Below are 20,096 nucleotides of genomic sequence, written 5' to 3' on the forward strand. Positions count from 1 at the left end.
CTTCATGGTAGATGTCAGGAGAGAAGTTATGTAAGTGGACTTGAGTGTTTACACTTCCAATTTTTTTTTTTCCGTAATTGCAGGATAGATTTTATATATATATGATTATGCAGCCATACGTTTGTGCTCCAGAATCAGTGTTTTAAAAAGCTAAGAAGAAAACCTCCTGTATGTTAACAAACGTAATGAAGTGTGCCTGAGCCTGTAGATACTCTGAAACAGTATCTCTGAGAGAAGTAAAGTCCTCCCATTCATCGCAATGTAGTGTTAACACTGAATTCTTACAGTTTTAAAATACCAGTGTAAACTATTCTGGTACTGGTTTTACCAGAATCCTCAAACTAATGTGCTTATCCATTGTTCTTGGATGTGCTGTAGTGGCATGTTGTTGAACAAAGTGAATTGGGAAGCTAATTGCTGTCTGGGACTAGTGAGGAGGCAAAGATAACTTTTTCAGACATTCGCTAAACTTAAAGTGGCATCTGCCCTGTTCAAAGGAGAGGCAGCCCCTTCCCAGTACTAAGACTCAAATGTCTTCTGGATAACAAAATTCCAAATAGCCTACCAAATCTTGAATACCAAACAGGATAGAGTGACTTAAGTCAAGAAGCTTTAGAAAAACTACAAGCAGTTTATCATTGATTTAAATCATGTTGAGGTTTTGTGAAAACTAATTTGAAAATCTGTGCTATTGCAACTTTTGATTTAAATTTAAGTAGCTGAATTAGAAATGCTGCTTTAGTTTTTATGCCCCTACTGGTAGGGTATTCTACTTGAATTTTATAAAACTGCTGCGATAGGGGAGACAACCAAAATATTGAAAATTAAGGAAGGCCCTGATCCTGAAAACACTCAGACAGGTATGGAACATTATTCATATAAACAATCATATTAACTTCAAGGGGACTACTTATGTGCTTAAAGTTAAGCGTGTATTTCAGTGTTGTGGATATCCTGGCCAAAAATCTTGTTACTTATTACAGCAAACCCTGATGGAAGACTACAGCCTTGTTGAAATATTTCAGCTTTCTTGACTTGTAGAAGGTGGTGTTGGTTGCAAATATAGTGCAGGCCATTTGCTTATCAATGTCTTTTTTTGAGTTTGTGGTGATCTCTCAGATGATGATGAGGCCCTGGATTCGTCTTTCAGCGAAAATGTTTCATACTTAGAATTCTCTCTTTAGTAGAAGAAATATCTTTATGTAGAATCTGCATTTCTACAAATTAGGAAACTAAATAAACAAGTGCAAAATGTCCACATTAGCAATTTAAGACTGACATGGAGAAAAAGTAAAAAATTAGTAACATGTTGTGATGGGTTCGGTCACAGAGACCCCCTTGGGACTGTCATCTGATGTGCTGAGATTACCTCTGAGCCCATTTTCCCTGCCAGCTTGGGATTCCAGAACCCTGTCTTGTTGAGCCAGACATACTAGCCTGCTGCAACACAGACCCAGGTCTGGTCCACACCCCCAAAGCTGCAGACTTTAACCAAAAACTGCTCAGCGGGTCACCTATCTCCAGCACCCAGACATCCAGTTCCCAATGGGATCCAAACCCCAAATAAATGCGTTTCACTCTGTATAAAGCTTATATAGGGTAAACTCATAAAATGTCTGCCCTCTATAACACTGATAGGGAGAGATGCACATGCCTGTTTGCTCCCCCAGTATTAATCACTTACTCTGGGCTTATCAATAAACAAGTGATTTTCATTAAGTATAAAAAGTAGGATTTAAGTGATTCCAAGTAATAACAGAGAGAACAAAGTAAGTTACCAAGCAAAATGAAACAAAACGCACAAGTCTAAGCCTAATACATTAAGTAACTGATTACAGGTAAATCTCACCCCTAGAGATGTTCCAATAGATTTCTTTCACAGACTAGACTCCTTCCTAGTCTGGGCCCAATCCTTTCCCCTGGTACAGTCCTTGTTAGTTCCAGCAGGCAGCTTAGGTGAAAAGCAGGGGCTTTTTCATGACTGGGACCCACTTTGTTCAGTTCTGCCCCCTTTTATATCTTTGGCACAAGGCGGGAATCTTTTGTGTCTCTGGGTTCCCAACCCTCCTTCAAAATGGAAAAGCACCAGTTTTAAGATGGATTCCAGTATCAGGTGATGTGTTTACTTGTCCTGTGAGACGCCCTCCATTCTTCCAGGGCTGGCCCGCACATACACAGGAAGGCTTGCAGGTAAATAAACCATTTACAACCAATTTTCCTAGTCAATGGGAGCTATCAAGATTCTAAACCACCATTAATGGCCCACACTTTGCATAATTACAATAGGACCTCAGAGTTCTACTTCATATTCCTAGTTTTAGATACAAGAATGATATATTCATCCTATTTGTATGAATGTATTCAGTAGGTTATAACCTTTGTAATGATACCTTAAAGAGACCTTTTGCGTAAAGCATATTCCGGTTACATCATATTTATACACAACATTCTGGAGAGCAGCGTCACACATGTAATTAAAAAAATCTAATTTATATATTCTTTTAAATCAGAACTTTAAAAAAAAAATTTACCTTAGTGCAGAATTCCCAGTTGTTTCCTACTTAGTTGTCAGTGTAATGCAGTCTGCAGTTCAGTCAGGCACTTTAATACAATGGTCTTCAGTTTGGGGGGCCAAGTGAAATGAATTTATTTCATATTCCACATGTGGCTGCTTCCACGAAGGCCTAATTTTAAGTCATTAAGGAAATCTAGCTTTCTAGAGCAATAAGCTAATTTTTATCACTGATGCTTCTGTATAGTGGTCTTCAGTTTGTCCTTCAATTTAGTATAAAAATGCACATAAAATGCACTTTGTTTTGTGTGTGTGAAATCACAGGAATCCTGTGACTTGTATTTTATAAATATCCTTTTTCCCCCCTTTAGGTGCAGGAATTATTTGTTGATGATTATGGAGAAGTTTTCAATGTCCAGTTGCCAAACAATGACGAAAGAAGGAAATTTTTTGAAGATTTAATTCTGAATCAAGCTGCTAAGCCTCCTGTATCAAAAAAGAAAGCAGGTTAGGATGTGCTACAAACATTATTTTACCAGCTGTGCTCTCACATCACTAAAATAAATATTGGAGTGTTGTAGAATGCATTTGTTTGAAAAACTAAACCCTGCAAATTGGCTTAAATCCTCTGTTTGACTTAAGTTTTGCAGGCATTAGAAGTCCTTCCAGTAGCACCACCGCCTGAGCCACGACAGTTGACAGTAGAGGAGGTGAAACGGCTTGAGGAGCAAGAGGAGGATACATTACGTGAACTTAGGATTTTCTTGAGGAATGTTACACACAGACTTGCCATTGACAAACGTTTCAGAGCATTTACAAAACCTGTTGACCTTGATGAGGTAAAGTTAAGGTTGATCTAAACATTTAGCATTCAGTAAAAGACCCTTCCTTGCTTTTTTGAAATTCAAATTGGTTGCAACCACTGTTTGATAAGCAGAAAAAGAATATAGCTTTCTTTATTTAGAGTAGAGTTGTTAATACTGTTCTTAAATATAGTACTAACATTTAAGAAAGTGGTGGGGGGGGGAGTTATATGGGAAACTACAGACGCATAAAACTCAGGTCAAACTAATGAAAGGTCTTGGAACAAATTTTAAAAGAGAAAGTAGTTAAGAACATAGAGGTAAATGGTAACTAGGATAAAATACAACATGGTTTTACAAAAGGTAGGTCTTGCCAGACCACGTGATCTTCCTTTGAGAAGATAATCTATTTTCTAGACAAATAAATAAAATGCAATAGATCTAATCTACCTGGATTTCAGTAAGGCGTTTGATACGGTTCCTACTCCTGGGGAAATTCTGTGCACAATGTTAAAATTCTGCATGTTTATTTGTCAAAATAACACTATAATCACACTAGTTTCAATTATTTTGTAATTTACTTCAAAAATGCCTATCAGCAGTTGTGCCTGTAACAATACAGACACACACAAATTCCCCCAGGAGTAGAGAGTTAAGGAAACCCCTACGACAACCTAGTTCCTGTTTCTCTGCCCCTCCCTCTCAGAGACCAGCAGGGGGGCCAGGCACCCACACCCCTCTGCCCCCAGAGCCCAGCTGTAGGAGCCTCCCCCACCCCAGACACTTGCGCGCGCGCACACACCCTATCCCTCCAGAGCCCAGTTGTGGGGTGCCTCCCAGCCCAGACACCTGCACCGTCCATCCCCCAGAGCCAACCTGCCCACCCCCATCCCAGACACCCACACCTCCTCCCCACCAGAGCTCAGGATCCAGAAGGAGAAACAGCCTGATGCTGGGTCCAGGCTTGTAGGGAGTTTCCTGCATGCTGCCTCCTTCCTTAAGGGTGTGCTTGGGGTACTGCAGACAACCCTGGAGCTCCATCCCCCTGCCCCCAGCAGAGTTGTCTGTTAATGAGCTGGGCTCTGCCTGGTCCAGTGTCCCCTAGTGGCAGCCAGCAGCTCTGCAGCCCATTTCTGCAGGAGGAAAAGGAAATTCTGTGCATAACATTGATTTCTGCAGGTTTCAGAGTACCAGCCGTGTTAGTCTGTATTTGCAAAAAGAAAATGGCACAAGTGGCACAAGTACTCCTTTTCTTTTTATTAATTTCTAAACAAATTCTGCATTGCATAATGGTGCAGAATTCCCCCAGGAGTACGTTCCAGATGGGCTATGCACTTAGAGACTCACAACAAGGATTTGTACTATATACTGGGGATGTATCAGTTGGAAGCGACAGAGGAGAAAGACATGGGTGTATTAGTCGATTTACAGAATAACTATGAGCCTCCAGTGTGATGCAGCTGTGAAAAAGGCTGATGGAATCCTAGGATGCATCAGATGAGATATTCCAGTAGAGATAAGGAAGTGTTATTACCATTCTACAAGGCACTGGTGATACCTCATCTGGAATACTGTGTGCAGCTGTGGTCTCCCATGTTTAAAAAAGATAAATTCAAACTTCAAACAGGTTCAGAAAAGGGTACTAGTTGATCAGAGGAATAGAGAACCTGCCTTATAAAAGGGCAAATGAAGGCTGAGGGGGGAAGATATGATTGCTGTCTATAAATACATGAGATGGATAAATACCAGGGAGGAAGAGGAGTTATTTAAGTTAAGGGTCAATGTTGGCACAAGAACAAATTGATATAAACTGGCCATCAAGAAGTTTAGGCTTGAAACTAGATGAAGATTTCTAACTATCAGAAGAGTGAAGTTCTGAAACAGCCTTCCAAGGGGAATATTGGGAGGAAAAAACAACTTGTTTCAAGACAGCTTGATGAGTGCATGGAGGGGATAGTATGATGATAGGCCATATGCTATTGTAGGCATATCTGTGACTGCTGATATCCCCAACGGCTGGAGATGGGACACTAGATGGGGAGGGCTCTGAGTTAGTATAGAGTATTCTTTCCCAGGTGTATGGCTGGTAGGTCCTGCCCATATGCTCAGAGTCTAACTGATCACCATGTTTGGGGTCAGGAATGAATTTCCCCCTAGGTCAGATTGGCAGAGACCCTGGGGGGTTCACCTTCCTCTGTGCGTGGGGCCTAGGTCATTTGCGGGCTTAACCTTGAGTAAATTGTGGATTCTCGGTAACTTGAAATCTTCAAATATAGATTGAGGACTTCGGTAACTCAGCCAGAGGTTGAGTCCTCCTTTACAAGAGTGGGTGGGTATGGTTCTGTGCAGGAAATCAGCCTAAATGATCGTTATGGTCCTTTCTAGCCTTAGAGTTTGAGAGAAGCTGAGGAGAATCTTATTGCTGAGCTAGGTAGTACAATGTCTAGTTTCCCTCGAGGGCCATGAAGGTAATTGATTTAGTTTTTTGGTTTTTTTACTTTATGAAATGATGGGAACCACTTGCAACTCCTGACAGAAGAAAATTGAACTTAGAAATATTGTTAGAGGGAGAGAAGGGTTAAAACTTTGAATGTCTGATAAAATCTATCAGATTAAATATGGCATCGAATTGAGATGCAGCAACTATAGGTTATTTAGAAATAAATAACTACGAATCTATTACAAGAATATATGGCAAAATAACACCGGATTTCATCTTCAGTGTAAATAAGAACTTGGAAACTGTATATAACTTGATATCCAAACTTCCATTTTCAAGAAACCTCATCATAAATCTGAAGAACTTCTGTAGGCAAACAACATATACACCCAGCATTGTTTGGGGCAACTCATTTAACTGCGGGTGTATGATCCTTAATTTGCCAGCTGTGAAGAAAGTTTAATTACAAAACTTTTGAACACATTTTTATATTTCATTTGTAGGTACCTGATTATGTTACAGTTATCAAACAGCCAATGGATCTTTCAACAGTTATCTGTAAAATTGACCTGCACCAATATCTGACTGCAAGAGACTATCTGAGAGATATTGATCTAATCTGTAGCAATGCTTTAGAGTACAATCCAGATAGAGACCCAGGAGGTGAGGATTCATTTTATTCCATTGTTGTAAACCACCTTTAAAAATGTATAGGGTAACAATACTGTATCTTTAATATTGTGAATTAAATAACTTAGTATCCACTAGGGAACATTGCTCACTAGATTTTAAGTATTGTTGTATTAAACTTTGGGCCTGAATTATCTGATACTAATTTAAATTGATATTTAGCATTTTCTTCTGGTTTAATTATTACTATCCTTTCTATGTCGCCCTATTTCATAATAAGTTATGCTAAAATTATAAACTGAAACAATCTTTTCAAAACACAAATATAATTAATAGTGAAGAGCTGAACTTTTGTCTGTGATAAAAGCACAGAACATTGTTGGAAAGTATTTAGTTCTGCCCATTAACTTTCAGATCGTCTCATCAGACATCGAGCCTGTACTCTGAGAGATACAGCGTATGCAATAGTCAAGGAAGAAATGGATGAAGACTTTGAACAACTGTGTGAAGAAATTCAGGAGTCTCGCAAGAAAAGAGGTGTGTGTTTAATGCCAGGGATAATAAAGTTTGTCTAAATATCTATATCAAGAAACACAGAAAGTCCTTTACTGTATAACTGTTTTTCATTTCAAGGTTGCAGCTCTTCAAAATATGCTCCATCTTACTATTATGTGATGCCAAAGCAGAATTCTATATCTGAATGTAAGAAATTGGATCTTGAGTGTAATGAAAAAATGAAGATACCTGCTATGCCTGTGGATTCCAGCTCACCTTTCCTTTCTAATGGCAAGTGGTCTCTTAATAAGACTTCGGACATGCTTGGTCAAGTTGTGAATACTTAAAACAAAATTTTCCATTTTAACAGTTTCTGAAGACTTAGCTTCTCAAATCTTTCTTTCAGTTGGAGACCGCCTTAATCCTTTTCTTCCCTGCCATGACCTTTCCCTCCCTTCCTCACCCAAAGCTCCCCCAAATCTGAGCCATAATACTCCTTGTAATGCAAATCCCCGCTTCTTACTGTAACTCCAAACAAGAATGACTAAACAGCTGCAAAATAAGCAAATGAATGTGGGATCATAAGTTGTAGATATCTGAAGGGAAAACGGTTTCATATTCACCACCTTTTCCCTACACTGTGAAAAGGACTTGAAGCACAAATAAGTTTAGCTTCCAATTCAATTTAGGTGTAAACCAGATTAGATGATATATTGTGAAATCCTGGGCCCACTGAAGTCTAATGGCAAAACTCCCATTCATTTCACTAGGACCAGGATTTCACCCATGTTCTTTGGTATTGCACTCAGTCAAAACAAAGGGTCCTTCCATTGTGGAAGACGTAAGCAAACTCTATTCCATGCAAGTTAAGTAGCTCTGGGTATAGTTTCATATACAATCTAGAAAGTGTCCAGTAGAAGGACTCCTAAACCTTGTACAGTTGCAGTCACTTCTTCAAATCCGCCCATAAAACCACCTACTTCATGAGATGTTCTGATTTTGGTTGTCTTGTTAACGATCTATCTACATCTGCAATTACCTGAATAATTGTCCCAATATTTTGTCTTCACAGTGGCTTAATGGTTTGTGCCAGAGAATGGTCTTATTTAGTGTTTTGTAAAGTGCTTAGTTTTTTTGTCACTATATATAATTTAATAACATAAGAATTCTCCCCACAAATTTTAAGTTGATAACATTTTGTGAATGCTGTTGCATAATTAACTTTTAATGCTTTTAAATGTAATAGCAAACCTATGACTTGTCAAGACAAGGTCTAGCATTAAAATACTTAAATTCTTCTTTGAGTAGTGTTCCTATGGGTGCTCCACTGTAGGTGTGGCAGCACCTTCTGTGCCTGGGATTGGAGATCTTTGATAGCAGTGCCCGTTGGGATATGCATTGGTTCTTCCCTGTCTTGCACCGTGGGCGCCATCAATATATAGCACTGTGCGGTCCAACCACCCTCAGTTCCTTCTCAACAGCCTTTGGTCTGGGACCAGATCAGGAGCAGAGCCCTTCTACCTCCTTAACTTTTAGAGATACTCTCATTAACTTACCTTACATTAGTAGTTTAGCCATTTCCATTAATTTTCTCCCCTTAAAAAAAAAAAATAATAATAATAATAATTAAAAGATTTTTTTTTCTCTTCCCTCCCCATTACCTTATGCTTCCATGTTTCCCGTCCTCCCCAAATGAGAGCTCTCCCCCACCCCCTTGGGACTGTGCTGGGATCTCCCAGGTTCAAGAGGTGCCTCTCTTTTCAGGAGACCTTTCCCAGAGCGATGTTTAACTCATGGTGCATCCACTGCCTCGGTGAGGGCCATGTCACACAAGTGCACCCACCGCATCAGCTTGACCACCTGGGCCTGAAAGGACCATGAACTCAGACTGAAACTTCTCCTCATAGAAAGTTCTCTCCTGACAGCTTCAGACCCTGGCCCCGGCCCTGATACCTTTCTCGCGTGGCTCTCTCATTTGGCTTGGTCATCAACTGAACCCCACTCACCAGTCATCCAAGAGTAAATCCTCTTTCCTGCTTAGACGGGAAGAAACAGGCCACCACATTGCCTTCGAAGGAGCTACCTCAGAGAAAGCCATCTCTTATGAGGTCAGTAGCCTCAACATCATCAGGGTGAAACTTCGCTCCCATGACTGTCCAGGTACGTCTGGTACTGGAGATGAACAGAAGTCCAGAGGGCAGGACCACAAATCTAAATGGGCAGGACCACAGATGGACACACTGTCTCTCAGGACCGAGAACCACAGCGCAAGAGCTTCCGAAACGGTACCAAGTGCCTCATCCAAGACAACCTTGGGTGCTTCAGCACCAACCAAATCCTTGGCACCAATGAGGCTCTCGGCACCAGGCAAACCATCTACGCCATCTACTGGCCACTCAAGGGAATACACTCCACCCTTGGCACCGATAGTTCCTTCACTTTCCAAACAGCCACCGGTGCCGATGATGCTCCTGCCTGCTCCACAGGAGTACAGATATCCATGGGACCTAGTCATCTCTGATACTCCCTGAGTTTCCGCTCCTCTACAGCAAGCTCCTGATAGTTTATGCCTCTTCCCCGGAGTCACAACACTACTCCCCTTCAACACCAAAAACCATACCACCCTTCCCCAGCGAGGATGAAGAGTACTCCGTTCTACCCACATTTCCAGAACACCCACACAATCCTCTGCTCGTACACGTTATCCAGAGCCTGAAACCAAACCAGGACCCTGGTACAGTCCCCCATGGATGCAACCCCACATGCCAGTTCCTCTGCATTGGCCCTACTGGGACCCATGGGTTATGTACAGGGCGCAGTTTCCCAAAACGCCCATAGAGCAGAGCCAGAAATATGCACGATCGCCGTTCTCATCCATCTCTTGACCATGTGATGTTGATCCAGTACCAATGGGGGAACAACAGGAAGAAATGGAGAAAGAACTTACACCACCACTCCACTTCTCCTCTTCCCTTGATGAGGCCATCATGCCACCATCTTCTACATCAGTGGATGATTTCAGACGCTTTCAAGAACTATTCCACAGAATCGCAGAATATCTCCAGATCCCACTGGGGAAGTCAAAAGCAAAAACACAGGCTGTTCGATATCTTACACACCTCCATGTTGGCTAAGATAGCCCTCCCTATTAATGAGGCTCTGTTGGACCCTGTCAAGGTGCTCTGGTAGACTCCAGTGTCCATCCCACCAAGCTGCAAGTGAGTGGACAAAAAATACCATGTCCCCATTAAGGATCTGGAAACATTTTCCCTCTCCTGTTCCAAACTCCCTGGTCATCCATGCAATACACAAGAAAGGACTCCAACACCACCCCAGGACAATCCCCCACAACAGGGTCTGGAAGCAACTAGACTTGTTCAGTCACAAAGCATGTTCTTCTGTGATACTCCAGTTTCGTATTGCCCATTATGAGGCTCTCGTGGCCAAATACAATAATATGAACTATTCTGAAATACAGGAATTCTGTCTCCATCTGCCAGATCATAAGAAGGAGCAATTGCAGGCATTCACGTCTGAAGGACATCTTCTGGCCCGCATGGCACTACAAACTTCCCTGGATTCTGCATACACAACTGCCCACTCCATCGCAACAGCCATGGTAATAAGAAGAGCGTCATGGCTTCACTGCTCTGGATTCCCTAAAGAGGTGCAGAGTACAGTTGAAGAGCTACCCTTGAGGGTTCCAAGCTATTTACCGAATGCAAGAATGAGTCCCTACTTTCTCTAAAGGGCTCTAGAGTGACTCTCCACTCTCTCGGTATATATACATCAGCGCCGAAGAGATGTCAGGTGAAATACCAGCATACCCCGACCTCCATCTTTCACCACTCATCGTCAGTATGACATGCAACGAAGATGAGACCCTTCACCGAAGCGCAGACAAATGCTGCCTCAAGGGCCTACCTCTCATGCACCTCTCTCTAAACAACAGTTTTGAAGTTTTGGTTGAGGCCCCAAGAAGCCTTCCCCTGTTCCAGTTGCTGCAGCCATCTTTAATAACCCACCAGTTTGGTGACGATTTAACCCCTTTTTATCCATCATGGTGTCAAATCTCTTAGGACAAGTGTGTCCTGGAAATAATCATCAAAGGGTAATGCATTCCAATCCCTCCCACCTCTCCTCTGCATCCTTCTTCAGGTACTCTTCTCACAAACACCTTCTACGAGAAAAAATAAATCACCTTCTGTGACTGGGAGCCATAGAACCAGTCCCATTCCAACACAGAAAAGGTTTTTATTCCCACTATTTTCTGATCAAACACAAATCCAGAGGATGGAGACCAATCCTAGACTTACGAAATCTCAACAAGTTCATCAAACTGCAACCCTTCAAGATGGCTACACTATCAACCGTTATCCCAGCACTGGAACAGGGGGACTGATTCTCAGCCCTTGACCTCCAAGACATATATTTTCACATCATACACCTTGCTCACAGATTATTCCTCAGATTCATCCTGGGGACTGATCCTTTCCAATACAAGGTATAGGAGAACCTCAAGAGTTACGAACTGACCAGTCAACCACATGCCTCATCTGGAACCGGAAGTACACAATCAGGCAGCAGCAGAGACCAAAAAAGATAAAAGAAATATAGAATAGTATTGTGTTAAAAGTAAACTACAAAAAAAGGGGGGAGGGGAAGCAGCATTTTTCTTCATAGTAAAATTTAAAAGGTGTATTAAGTCAATGTTCAATTGTAAACTTTTGAAAGAACATCCATAACGTTTTATTCAGAGTTACTAACAACTTCCCTTCCTGAGGTGTTTGTAATTCTGAGGTTCTACTGTATTACCCTTTGGACTCTCTACAGCCCCCTGAGTATTCTCCAAAGTCCTCACAGTGCAGCCTACCTTTGCAAACAGGGCATCGTCATATTCCCATACTTAGGTGACTGTCTTCTCAAGGCTCATCCGAATCCAACACAATTCATGAAATGTGAAAGATAATGGACCTTTTCTCAAACCTCAGCCTTCAAATAAACATACAAAAATCAACACTATCACCAGTACAACATCTGGAGTTCATTGTGGCACACCAGGATGCAATACAGGCCAGAGCCTTCCTTTCAGCTCACAGATTTTCTACGATAGTCAACCTCGTATCCATTGTGAGAAACAGCCTGCAGATCTCGGCCAAGACAGCTGCTCAGCCATATGGCAGCAGCCACGTTCGGGGTAAAACTCACCAGGTTGCACATGCGTTGTCTCCAGGTGTGGCTACGCAAAGTGTACGTACCTCACAGATGCAGTCTTCACAGACTCCTAACAATGCTTATCAAGACCAAGGAAACTCTACACTAGACACAACCCCAGAATGTCTGAATAGGGGTCCCTTTTCTCCAACCTGGACCATCCCTGATTCTAACAACCCATGCTTCCCTAATAGGTTGGGGAGCACACCTTCAGACACCCACAGTGCAGGGAAGATGGTCCCCGGCAGAATCCTCCATGCATGTTAACCTAAAACTGCGAGCAGTTCACAATGTGTGCCGACATTTCCTACCCTATTCGACATCGGGCATGACAGAGTAATATCAGAGTAATGACAGAGAATATCACCTGCATGTTCTACATCCCCAGACAAGGCGGAGTGAGGTCCCACTTGCTATTCTCAGAAGCACTGAAATTGTGGAACTGGTATATCCACCACGACATCAACATTTTGGCCACGTATCTGCCTGGACACCAGAACACCACAGCAGACTCGCTGAGCAGAGGATTCTCACAAGACCACAAGTGAGACCTAGATGCAAGAGTTCTTCAGCACATATTCAACTGCTGGGGATTTCCCCACATAGATCTCTTTGTATAGGCGGGTCTAGGCCATGAGTCTCTGGGAGACACCTTTCTCATTATGTGGGATGCTCTAATACTCTACACCTTTCCACGTTTTCCCCTCTTGTTCCAGGTACTTCACAAAATACAGGTGGAATGAGCTGGAGTCATACTCATGGCCACAACGAATGTGGTATCCTTACCTCCTACGTATGACGGTATGTTCTCCGATAACCCTGCAATTGATTCCACACATCCTCTTGCAGGACATGGGCTGAATCCTCCATCCCAATTTATGTCTCCTTCATTTGAAGGCATGGCTTCTTCATGGTTTTGGAATTCAGATATGACCTGTTCAGCAGAGACAGTAAGAGATTATCTTAAATAGCACACGTGACATGACTCGCCCTACTTATATCCCAAAATGGGAAAGATTCCTGTTCTGGTGCATAGCCAATCATGTCTCAGTGATGAATTCCCCATTACCTCTCATTCTAGATTATACTCTAGACTTTAAAAAGATTGTGCCTATCTACAAGCTCCGTTTGTGTGTATTTGGCCATCATCACAGCATTCCACCCCAAGATAATGTCTAGTCTGTATTCTCTCTCTCACACTCACACTCACACACATGCTCGTGACGAGACTCCTTAAAGGCCTTTTGAACCTTTACCCTCACGTATGACATCCTGTTCCACCCTGGGATCCCAACCTTGTCTTGCACTTTCACCAGACTACTGTTTGAGCCCATGGCAACATGCACCTACATTCATCCTTTCATGAAAACAGCATTTCTCGTAGACATCACAACAAATAGGAGAAATAGATGCTCTCATGGTATACCCCCCCCCGCCCCATAAACACATGTTTTCATAAGGACAAGGTCACATTATGCATACATCCAAAATTCCTACTTAAGCTGCTGTCGTCCTTCCATTTGAACCAACCTATCCACCTTCTCTGCTTCTTCCCGAAGCCACATACCAATCAACATGAAGCGACGCTACACACCTTGGAAGTTAGGCAAGCATTAGCCTTTTACATTGATAGAATAAAATCTTTCAGACAAACGCCATGCTTATTCCTCTCAACCACCAAACGATCGAAAGGAGCTGCTGTATCCCAACAACATCTTTCTGAGGGGATTTCTCAGTGCATACACCTTTTGTTATCAACTGCACAACTAGCTACCTCCACCCAGAACTCAAGCACATTCCACTCACTCTCTTCACCTAGATTGCCCTTCTCAACAATGTACTGATCGCTGACATTTGCAAAGTGGCCACCTGGGCATCCGCAGACACTTTTAGACAACACTATGCAATTACCCGTGATGCAGCATCAGATACCCCACTAGGATGTACTGTCCTCTCCTCCTTAATGGACGCCACTCTGAAGCCCCAGCCTTCCATCTAGTGGCATTGTTCTACAGTCACCTACAGTGGAACATGCACAGGGACATTACTTTAAGAATAAGAGAAGGTTACTCACCCTGTGTAGTAACTAAAGTTCTTGAAGCTGTGTGTCCCTATGTGTGCTCCACTATCTGCCCTCCTCTGCTCTGCTTCAGAGCTCAATGATTTTTGTGGTAGAGAAGGAACTGAGGGCAATTGGACTGCAGTGCTATATATAGATAATATCCACAGCGCGAGACGGGGAGGAGCATGTGTGCAGCCCAACAGGTGTTGCTACCGAAGATCTCTTTGATCCCAGGCACAGGGAACACTGCCGCACCTTCAGTGGAGCACCCATAGGGGGAGACATCTCGAAGACGCTCAGTCACTGCACATGGTGAGTAACCTTCTTTCTCTGGTCATTTTTCTTGCTCATCAAGTAAGAAAGACTTGGGATGTAGATAAAAATTTTGAAAAAAGATTTTGACAAATATTTTTGGGTTACTCCTGGGTTTTTTTGTAACTCTCTTTTGTAGCTTTATCAAAGAAAAAACCTCGCAGAAAGAATAGGTGGTCCTTGGGTAGTATAAAAAAGAGGAGGAAGATTTTTCAATTCAATAAAGAGAACAAAATTCCAGAAGAAGAGCAGGATGAAATTGAGAGTGATGGAGAAGTGTTGCTGGAAAATCAAGATTCTAGTGTGGATCAAACTGAAGCTGAGGTCACACGTGATTCTTCAGTGGAAGAAGAGGAAACTGCTCTTCAGGAACGGCAGACAAATGGTTATGAAAACAAATCTGAGGCAGAAGGTGGGAAAGAGAGAGCCATCTGTGACAATGCTAAGCATGGATCTGAAAAGGAAACCAATAAGATTCCTGTATTTTTAGAACTGAGAAAGGAAAGTGAAGGATGTAATGGAGAAATTCCCAATTCTCAAATAATGGAAAACTCTGAAGAGAAAGATTGCAATGGTAAGTGGACAATCACAGAATCTAGAGATGAAAAGACCTAATAGCTCATTGATCCCCTCTTCTTATTAATGAAATATTGTTTTCTATTGTACATTTATTAATTTTAAACTTCTCAATTTCATCCTATTTTATTTTATAGTTTTTATTATTCTAAATAATGCTTCTCCATTCTTAATGTTGATATCCTTCAAATATTTTTATAAATGTTCCAACCAGACCAATCTCTTGTTATCACTTAAACAAAGTTAAACTTAGTTGGCTAACTTTCAAATCTTGCCTCTTACGTCTGTCCTTCTAGCTGCACCTAATCATCTGTTGCTCTTCACTCAGTTCCTTTTACTATATTAGTATTTTCCTGATAACACGGTGCCCAGAATTAATCAAATAACCCAGGTGGAGTTGTACCAGAGATAGGACTGTTATCTCTCTGTCATGTGATATGATGCCTCTGTATTCTTTTCAAACTTGCCTTGCCTTTCTTATGCTGCGATATCACCGTGCAAACTCGTGTCTAATTTACCTTCCACTCTTACCCTGCCTCTCCTGACATTACTGTTTTCTAGACTTTTGTCTAATTTGCCTTTTTATGAGGCATCCGGTTTTATTTTTTTCTTTTTTCTGTTGCTGCGGCTTAATTCTTTACCATCAGATTAGCATCTTCAGATGTATTTGCATGTATTTCTTCAAGTTGGTTTAGTTTCTAATGGTTCAGTATCCGTTAGAAACATTTCTGTCATCCCGATAACTAGTCATTTGTAATAGTCCTTTGTGTGTAGTCCTTCAGCCAGATTCCAATTTATGCAATATTGCTCATATCCAGGCAAGGGGTGGTAATTGAGAGGTTTCTCAGAGTTTTCAATTAAATGCTTAACTAAAATCCAAATATGTTACTTCCTCCCTTATTTTTCTTATATATCCAGCACCAACATCTTTACAAAATGTAACAGGCTCAGCATGCAGTTCTCATCAGAAGTATCCTTTGGAAGTACAATGTTCCAAATGATAATTGCAACAGCACTAATTTTTAGGAAGAAGGGGGGACTGACTGTTTCCCTCTTTTTTTTTTTTTTTTTTAATTTTTCCTTCCCTGCTTTCTTGTCCATAACTGGTTGCTATATCCCAGATGTCTGACTGGTCAAAATCCAGAGAATGATAGCAAATGGTGTCTATATTGAAGAGGCACTAGTAGTGATCTGGGGAATTCAGACCAGTCTTAGATCTATAGGTGGTATATCGATTGAAAAAATAATTTGAAAAAAAATAGTGTCAATTAAGTAGTGGATAAAGTGGAACCAGTTGACGTAGTTTATTTTTATTTTCAAAGGCTTTTGACAAGGTACCGCACAAAAGTCTACTGAAGAAACTAAATAGCGAGGGGGCCAGCGGGAAAGTATAGCCCTAGATCAAAAACTGCTTAAGGGACCAGAAACAAAATAGGAATAAAGGGTCAGTTTTCATCATGGTGAAAGGTTAATTGCAGGGTGCATCCTGGTTCCATATTATTTAATATATTTATTAATGTTTGTGAGCAATGAGGTAGCAAATCTTTCACATAAGACAAGTTATTTAGGTTAGTCAAGTTGAGAATAGATTATGAGGAACTTCAGAGGGACCATCTCAAGCAAGGAGAGTAGGCAACAGGATGGCAAATGAAATTCTTCATTGTTGATAAATGCAAATTGAGGCATATCAGAGAGAAAACTTTTAACTACTCGCATATCTTATAGTTTTCTAAATTAATTGTGTCAACTTGGGAAGGGACCTGGGCGTCATTGTAGACAGCTCAGTGAAGACCTCTTCTCAATGTATAGCTGTAGTCAGAAAAGCAAACAAGATATTAGGATGCATTAGGAATGGGGTGGAGAATAACATGGAAAATATTATATAACTCAGCAGTGCAGTCTCCTCTAGAACAGTGTTTCTCAACGACTGGTCCGTAGACCAGCACCGGTCCCTGAGATTTCCCTGACACAGTTTAGAAAAGCAGCAAGCAGGTCCCTGGTATCAAAAAGGTTGAGAAACGCTGCTCTAGAATACTGTGTGCAGTCGTGGTCATGCCATCTTAAAAAAAAAAAAAAATGTATAGAACTGGGGGTTCTGAAAAAGGCGATGAAAATGATTAAGGGCATGGAAAAATTCTTATATAAAGAGAAGTTGAAGAGACCAGGATTGTTTACCTTTAAAGAAGACTAAGAGGTGATGTAGATTGGGAGTTTCTGTTTTCATCGTTTGACCCAAAATCAAGGAGATGTTCAATAAAATCAAGATGGCAAATTCAAAACCAGTATAAGGAAATACTTTTTCAAACAGTACGCAATTAAACTGTAGAACTCATTGTCACAGGATGTTGTTGAGGCCAAGAATTTAGCTAGATTCAAAGAGATTGGACACGCTTATGGATAATAGGAATATCCAGAGTTGTTAATGCTAACAATTCTTGGAAGAGATACTAAACCTTACGCTCCAGTATTTAAATCTTTTAACTGCTAGGGATTAATTGGGTGGGTGGTGGGAGGTCTAACTTATCCCACATCTGCCTCATGTAAGGTTTTTTGCACCTTCCTCTGAAGTATCCAGTGTTAGATACTGGACTAGATGGACAGTGGATCTGATTCAATATGGCAATTTCTGTGTGCCTATAAATGTTACCTAATTATGATTTTCTCCCCAGTCTTTTCCCTCTGAGAAACCATTTGAGTGATTTTTATATTGCCTGCTTTGAAATCCATGTATATGGTTAAGTTTGTAGGATGTTACAGTTAAGCATTTATGCTTAATCAGCTAATAGGATTTTAGCATTTCATTACAGCTTTAGATGCTTTCATCTAGAGAGGGTTTTTTGGGACATGGCATGGTGAAGTCTGAACTGCCTCTTGTGTGTACTGGAAAAGAAGCACAAACCAAACATCGCAAACTGGGAAATGCAAAGAACAGGAAATCACTGTGCAATGCAATTTCTGTTTTGAAATCCTGCCTTTGGCACTCCAGAGAGAGATGATACCCTAGTCTAGTTCAACAGAACTGTTGGATCTTTGGTCCATGAATTAATCCAGATAGTTTGACAGAAATCCTGATTTTAAAGTTTAATTTTTCATCCTAGATGTGTGTGTACTTCGTATGACCCGTTGTAGACGTTCTCAAGTAGAACAGCAGCAGCTCATCAGTGCTGAGAGAGCCATAGAGATCCTCACTGAGCCAGCTTCCCCTCTCATTGTGGACTACGAAGATCTTAAAGTATGTATACTTTCTATTTTCTGAAACTGAAGTAGGGTTAAATAAGCTAATAATTTACTATAACTGGCATTGGTTAATTGAAGATTATGAGATAATTATAGCTCTTACTTTTTCCTTGATGAAAATGGTAGTGACCTATTTCTGCTTTCCATTAAATTCTAGAAAAGATCAGTTTCTGCCCAGATTTTAATTCATAAAAGGGCTTGTTAAATTTTGGAACCACATATTTAAAAGCTCTTAGTAGTGTTTGTTTACTATGATCGTGAAAGTTTTTTTTAAACTTACGTTCCTAATATAAAGACCTTATTTCTGGTAGGAATGCGTTCAAAACATAGTAAGTTAGCTTCAGGCTCCAGTTATCTCTCACACCAAGTTTGTTTGGATAAGGTGGTAATATGTACTTAACTGATTTGTTTCAAAACATGATGTTACAATTTTTCTTTGAGTGATGGTCCCTATGTGTATTTCACACATGGGTATGCATGTGTACCATGCTCCTGAGTCTTGAATTTTTGGCAAGCAGTGGCCATTGGTCTATATACATTCTCCATAGCTGTCCTCATACTCCAAACTGAGCGCATAAAAGGTGGGCTGATTCCTCTCCGGTTCCTTCTTACTGCTGCATGGTCTGAGCCTGAATCCTCAGTATACTTATCTCCCATCTACTGCATCATTTCTATAAATATATTATAAATAGTGTGTACTAATATTTTTCTGGTATAGTGTTGTTAGTTGTTTCCCCTTTGTTCCCCACTCTGGGGAATTTCTCCCCTCTGAGAAGGCTGGGATTATGCCCAGGGTTCCAGGATTCAAGAACTGTGCTTCTTGCCCTCACTTCTTTTCTGAGTTATCCATGTCAATGCTGCGTCTACTGCCTAGGTGAGGCGCACGTCTCAGCCAAGTGCAGCGTGTGCTGCTCCGTTTCCTCCAAGAATTTGAGAGAGTCAGGAACCAGGGCTTAATTACTTGATGTAGAAAGCAATGAGACCCCAGTCAGATCTGGGCCGGGGCCTCCTCTCCTCCCCCCACCCCCTCTCCCCAGTACATTAGTCTTATCAAGCAGTCAGTGCCTCATTAAGCACAAGTGCAAGAATGGAGGCTAAGACTTTTAAGCCTAAAAAGAAGGCTTCCCATGAGATTAAGAGGCATGTTCATAGGCATAGGGATAAACAGTCTTCAAAGACTGCCCCGAAGAAAGAGGATCCCTTCCTGGCCATGTCAAAGTCAGGAGACCCTGGGCACATGGGCGCTAGGGACTTCGGCACAAGTAAATCGTCTTGGCGAGAGAAAGTGGTGTTCAAGGATACAGATCTGTCGGTTCCAGCACTGGTTCCAGTGACTAAGGACAAACAGCCTCTGGTGCACCCTTCCATATCTAGAGTCAACATGGCGCCTATAATGTGTCCCCAGATCCGATGGTCCACCAATGGACTCTCCCTTCATCCCAGGGCAGCCTGAGACCTATGTCTCACAGAGAACATTTTTGCTCTCCCTTGTCCTCATTCATCTCTCCTGTTGGGACCATCTCTGTTCAGGGCCATTGTTACTCCAAAGGAAGAGGCTATCCCAAGGATGCAGGTCATTCTCCCATCCCACCTGTCAGCCTTGGTATGCCGACATTGCTACTGTCATTGCTACAGTAATTCAGGATCCGGCCTTTTCTTCCGATGAGTCGGAAGTGCCTCAGGCATCTCTGTAGCAGCAGATAGAGTCAGCCCTGCACAGAAGCCATTAGAAGGTCTGGGCCTTGGGCCAGACATTATTGGCAAGGGACAGGTGGTATCCTGTGCTATGGGGTCCTTCTCCTGTGCCAGTTGATC

At 41.6% G+C, this 20,096-nt stretch overlaps 1 protein-coding gene across 2 annotated transcripts in view; it reads left to right on the top strand.

The window, feature by feature from the left end:
• The window catches only part of ATAD2 (ATPase family AAA domain containing 2), a 94,806-nt gene that overhangs the window by 60,979 nt on the left and 13,731 nt on the right, over positions 1-20,096 (top strand). Inside the window, exons 20-26 of one of the 2 annotated variants that reach the window (XM_077809831.1) lie at positions 2,884-3,019; positions 3,155-3,351; positions 6,259-6,418; positions 6,800-6,922; positions 7,019-7,171; positions 14,608-15,042; positions 18,143-18,276. In XM_077809831.1, coding sequence (XP_077665957.1) covers positions 2,884-3,019; positions 3,155-3,351; positions 6,259-6,418; positions 6,800-6,922; positions 7,019-7,171; positions 14,608-15,042; positions 18,143-18,276 — 1,338 coding nt within the window. The remainder of the gene's footprint in view (positions 1-2,883; positions 3,020-3,154; positions 3,352-6,258; positions 6,419-6,799; positions 6,923-7,018; positions 7,172-14,607; positions 15,043-18,142; positions 18,277-20,096) is intronic. The other variant, XM_077809832.1, reaches the window with a different exon arrangement.

This window comes from Eretmochelys imbricata, chromosome 2 (assembly GCF_965152235.1).
Source record: "Eretmochelys imbricata isolate rEreImb1 chromosome 2, rEreImb1.hap1, whole genome shotgun sequence".
In the NCBI taxonomy this organism is placed as follows: domain Eukaryota; kingdom Metazoa; phylum Chordata; order Testudines; family Cheloniidae; genus Eretmochelys; species Eretmochelys imbricata.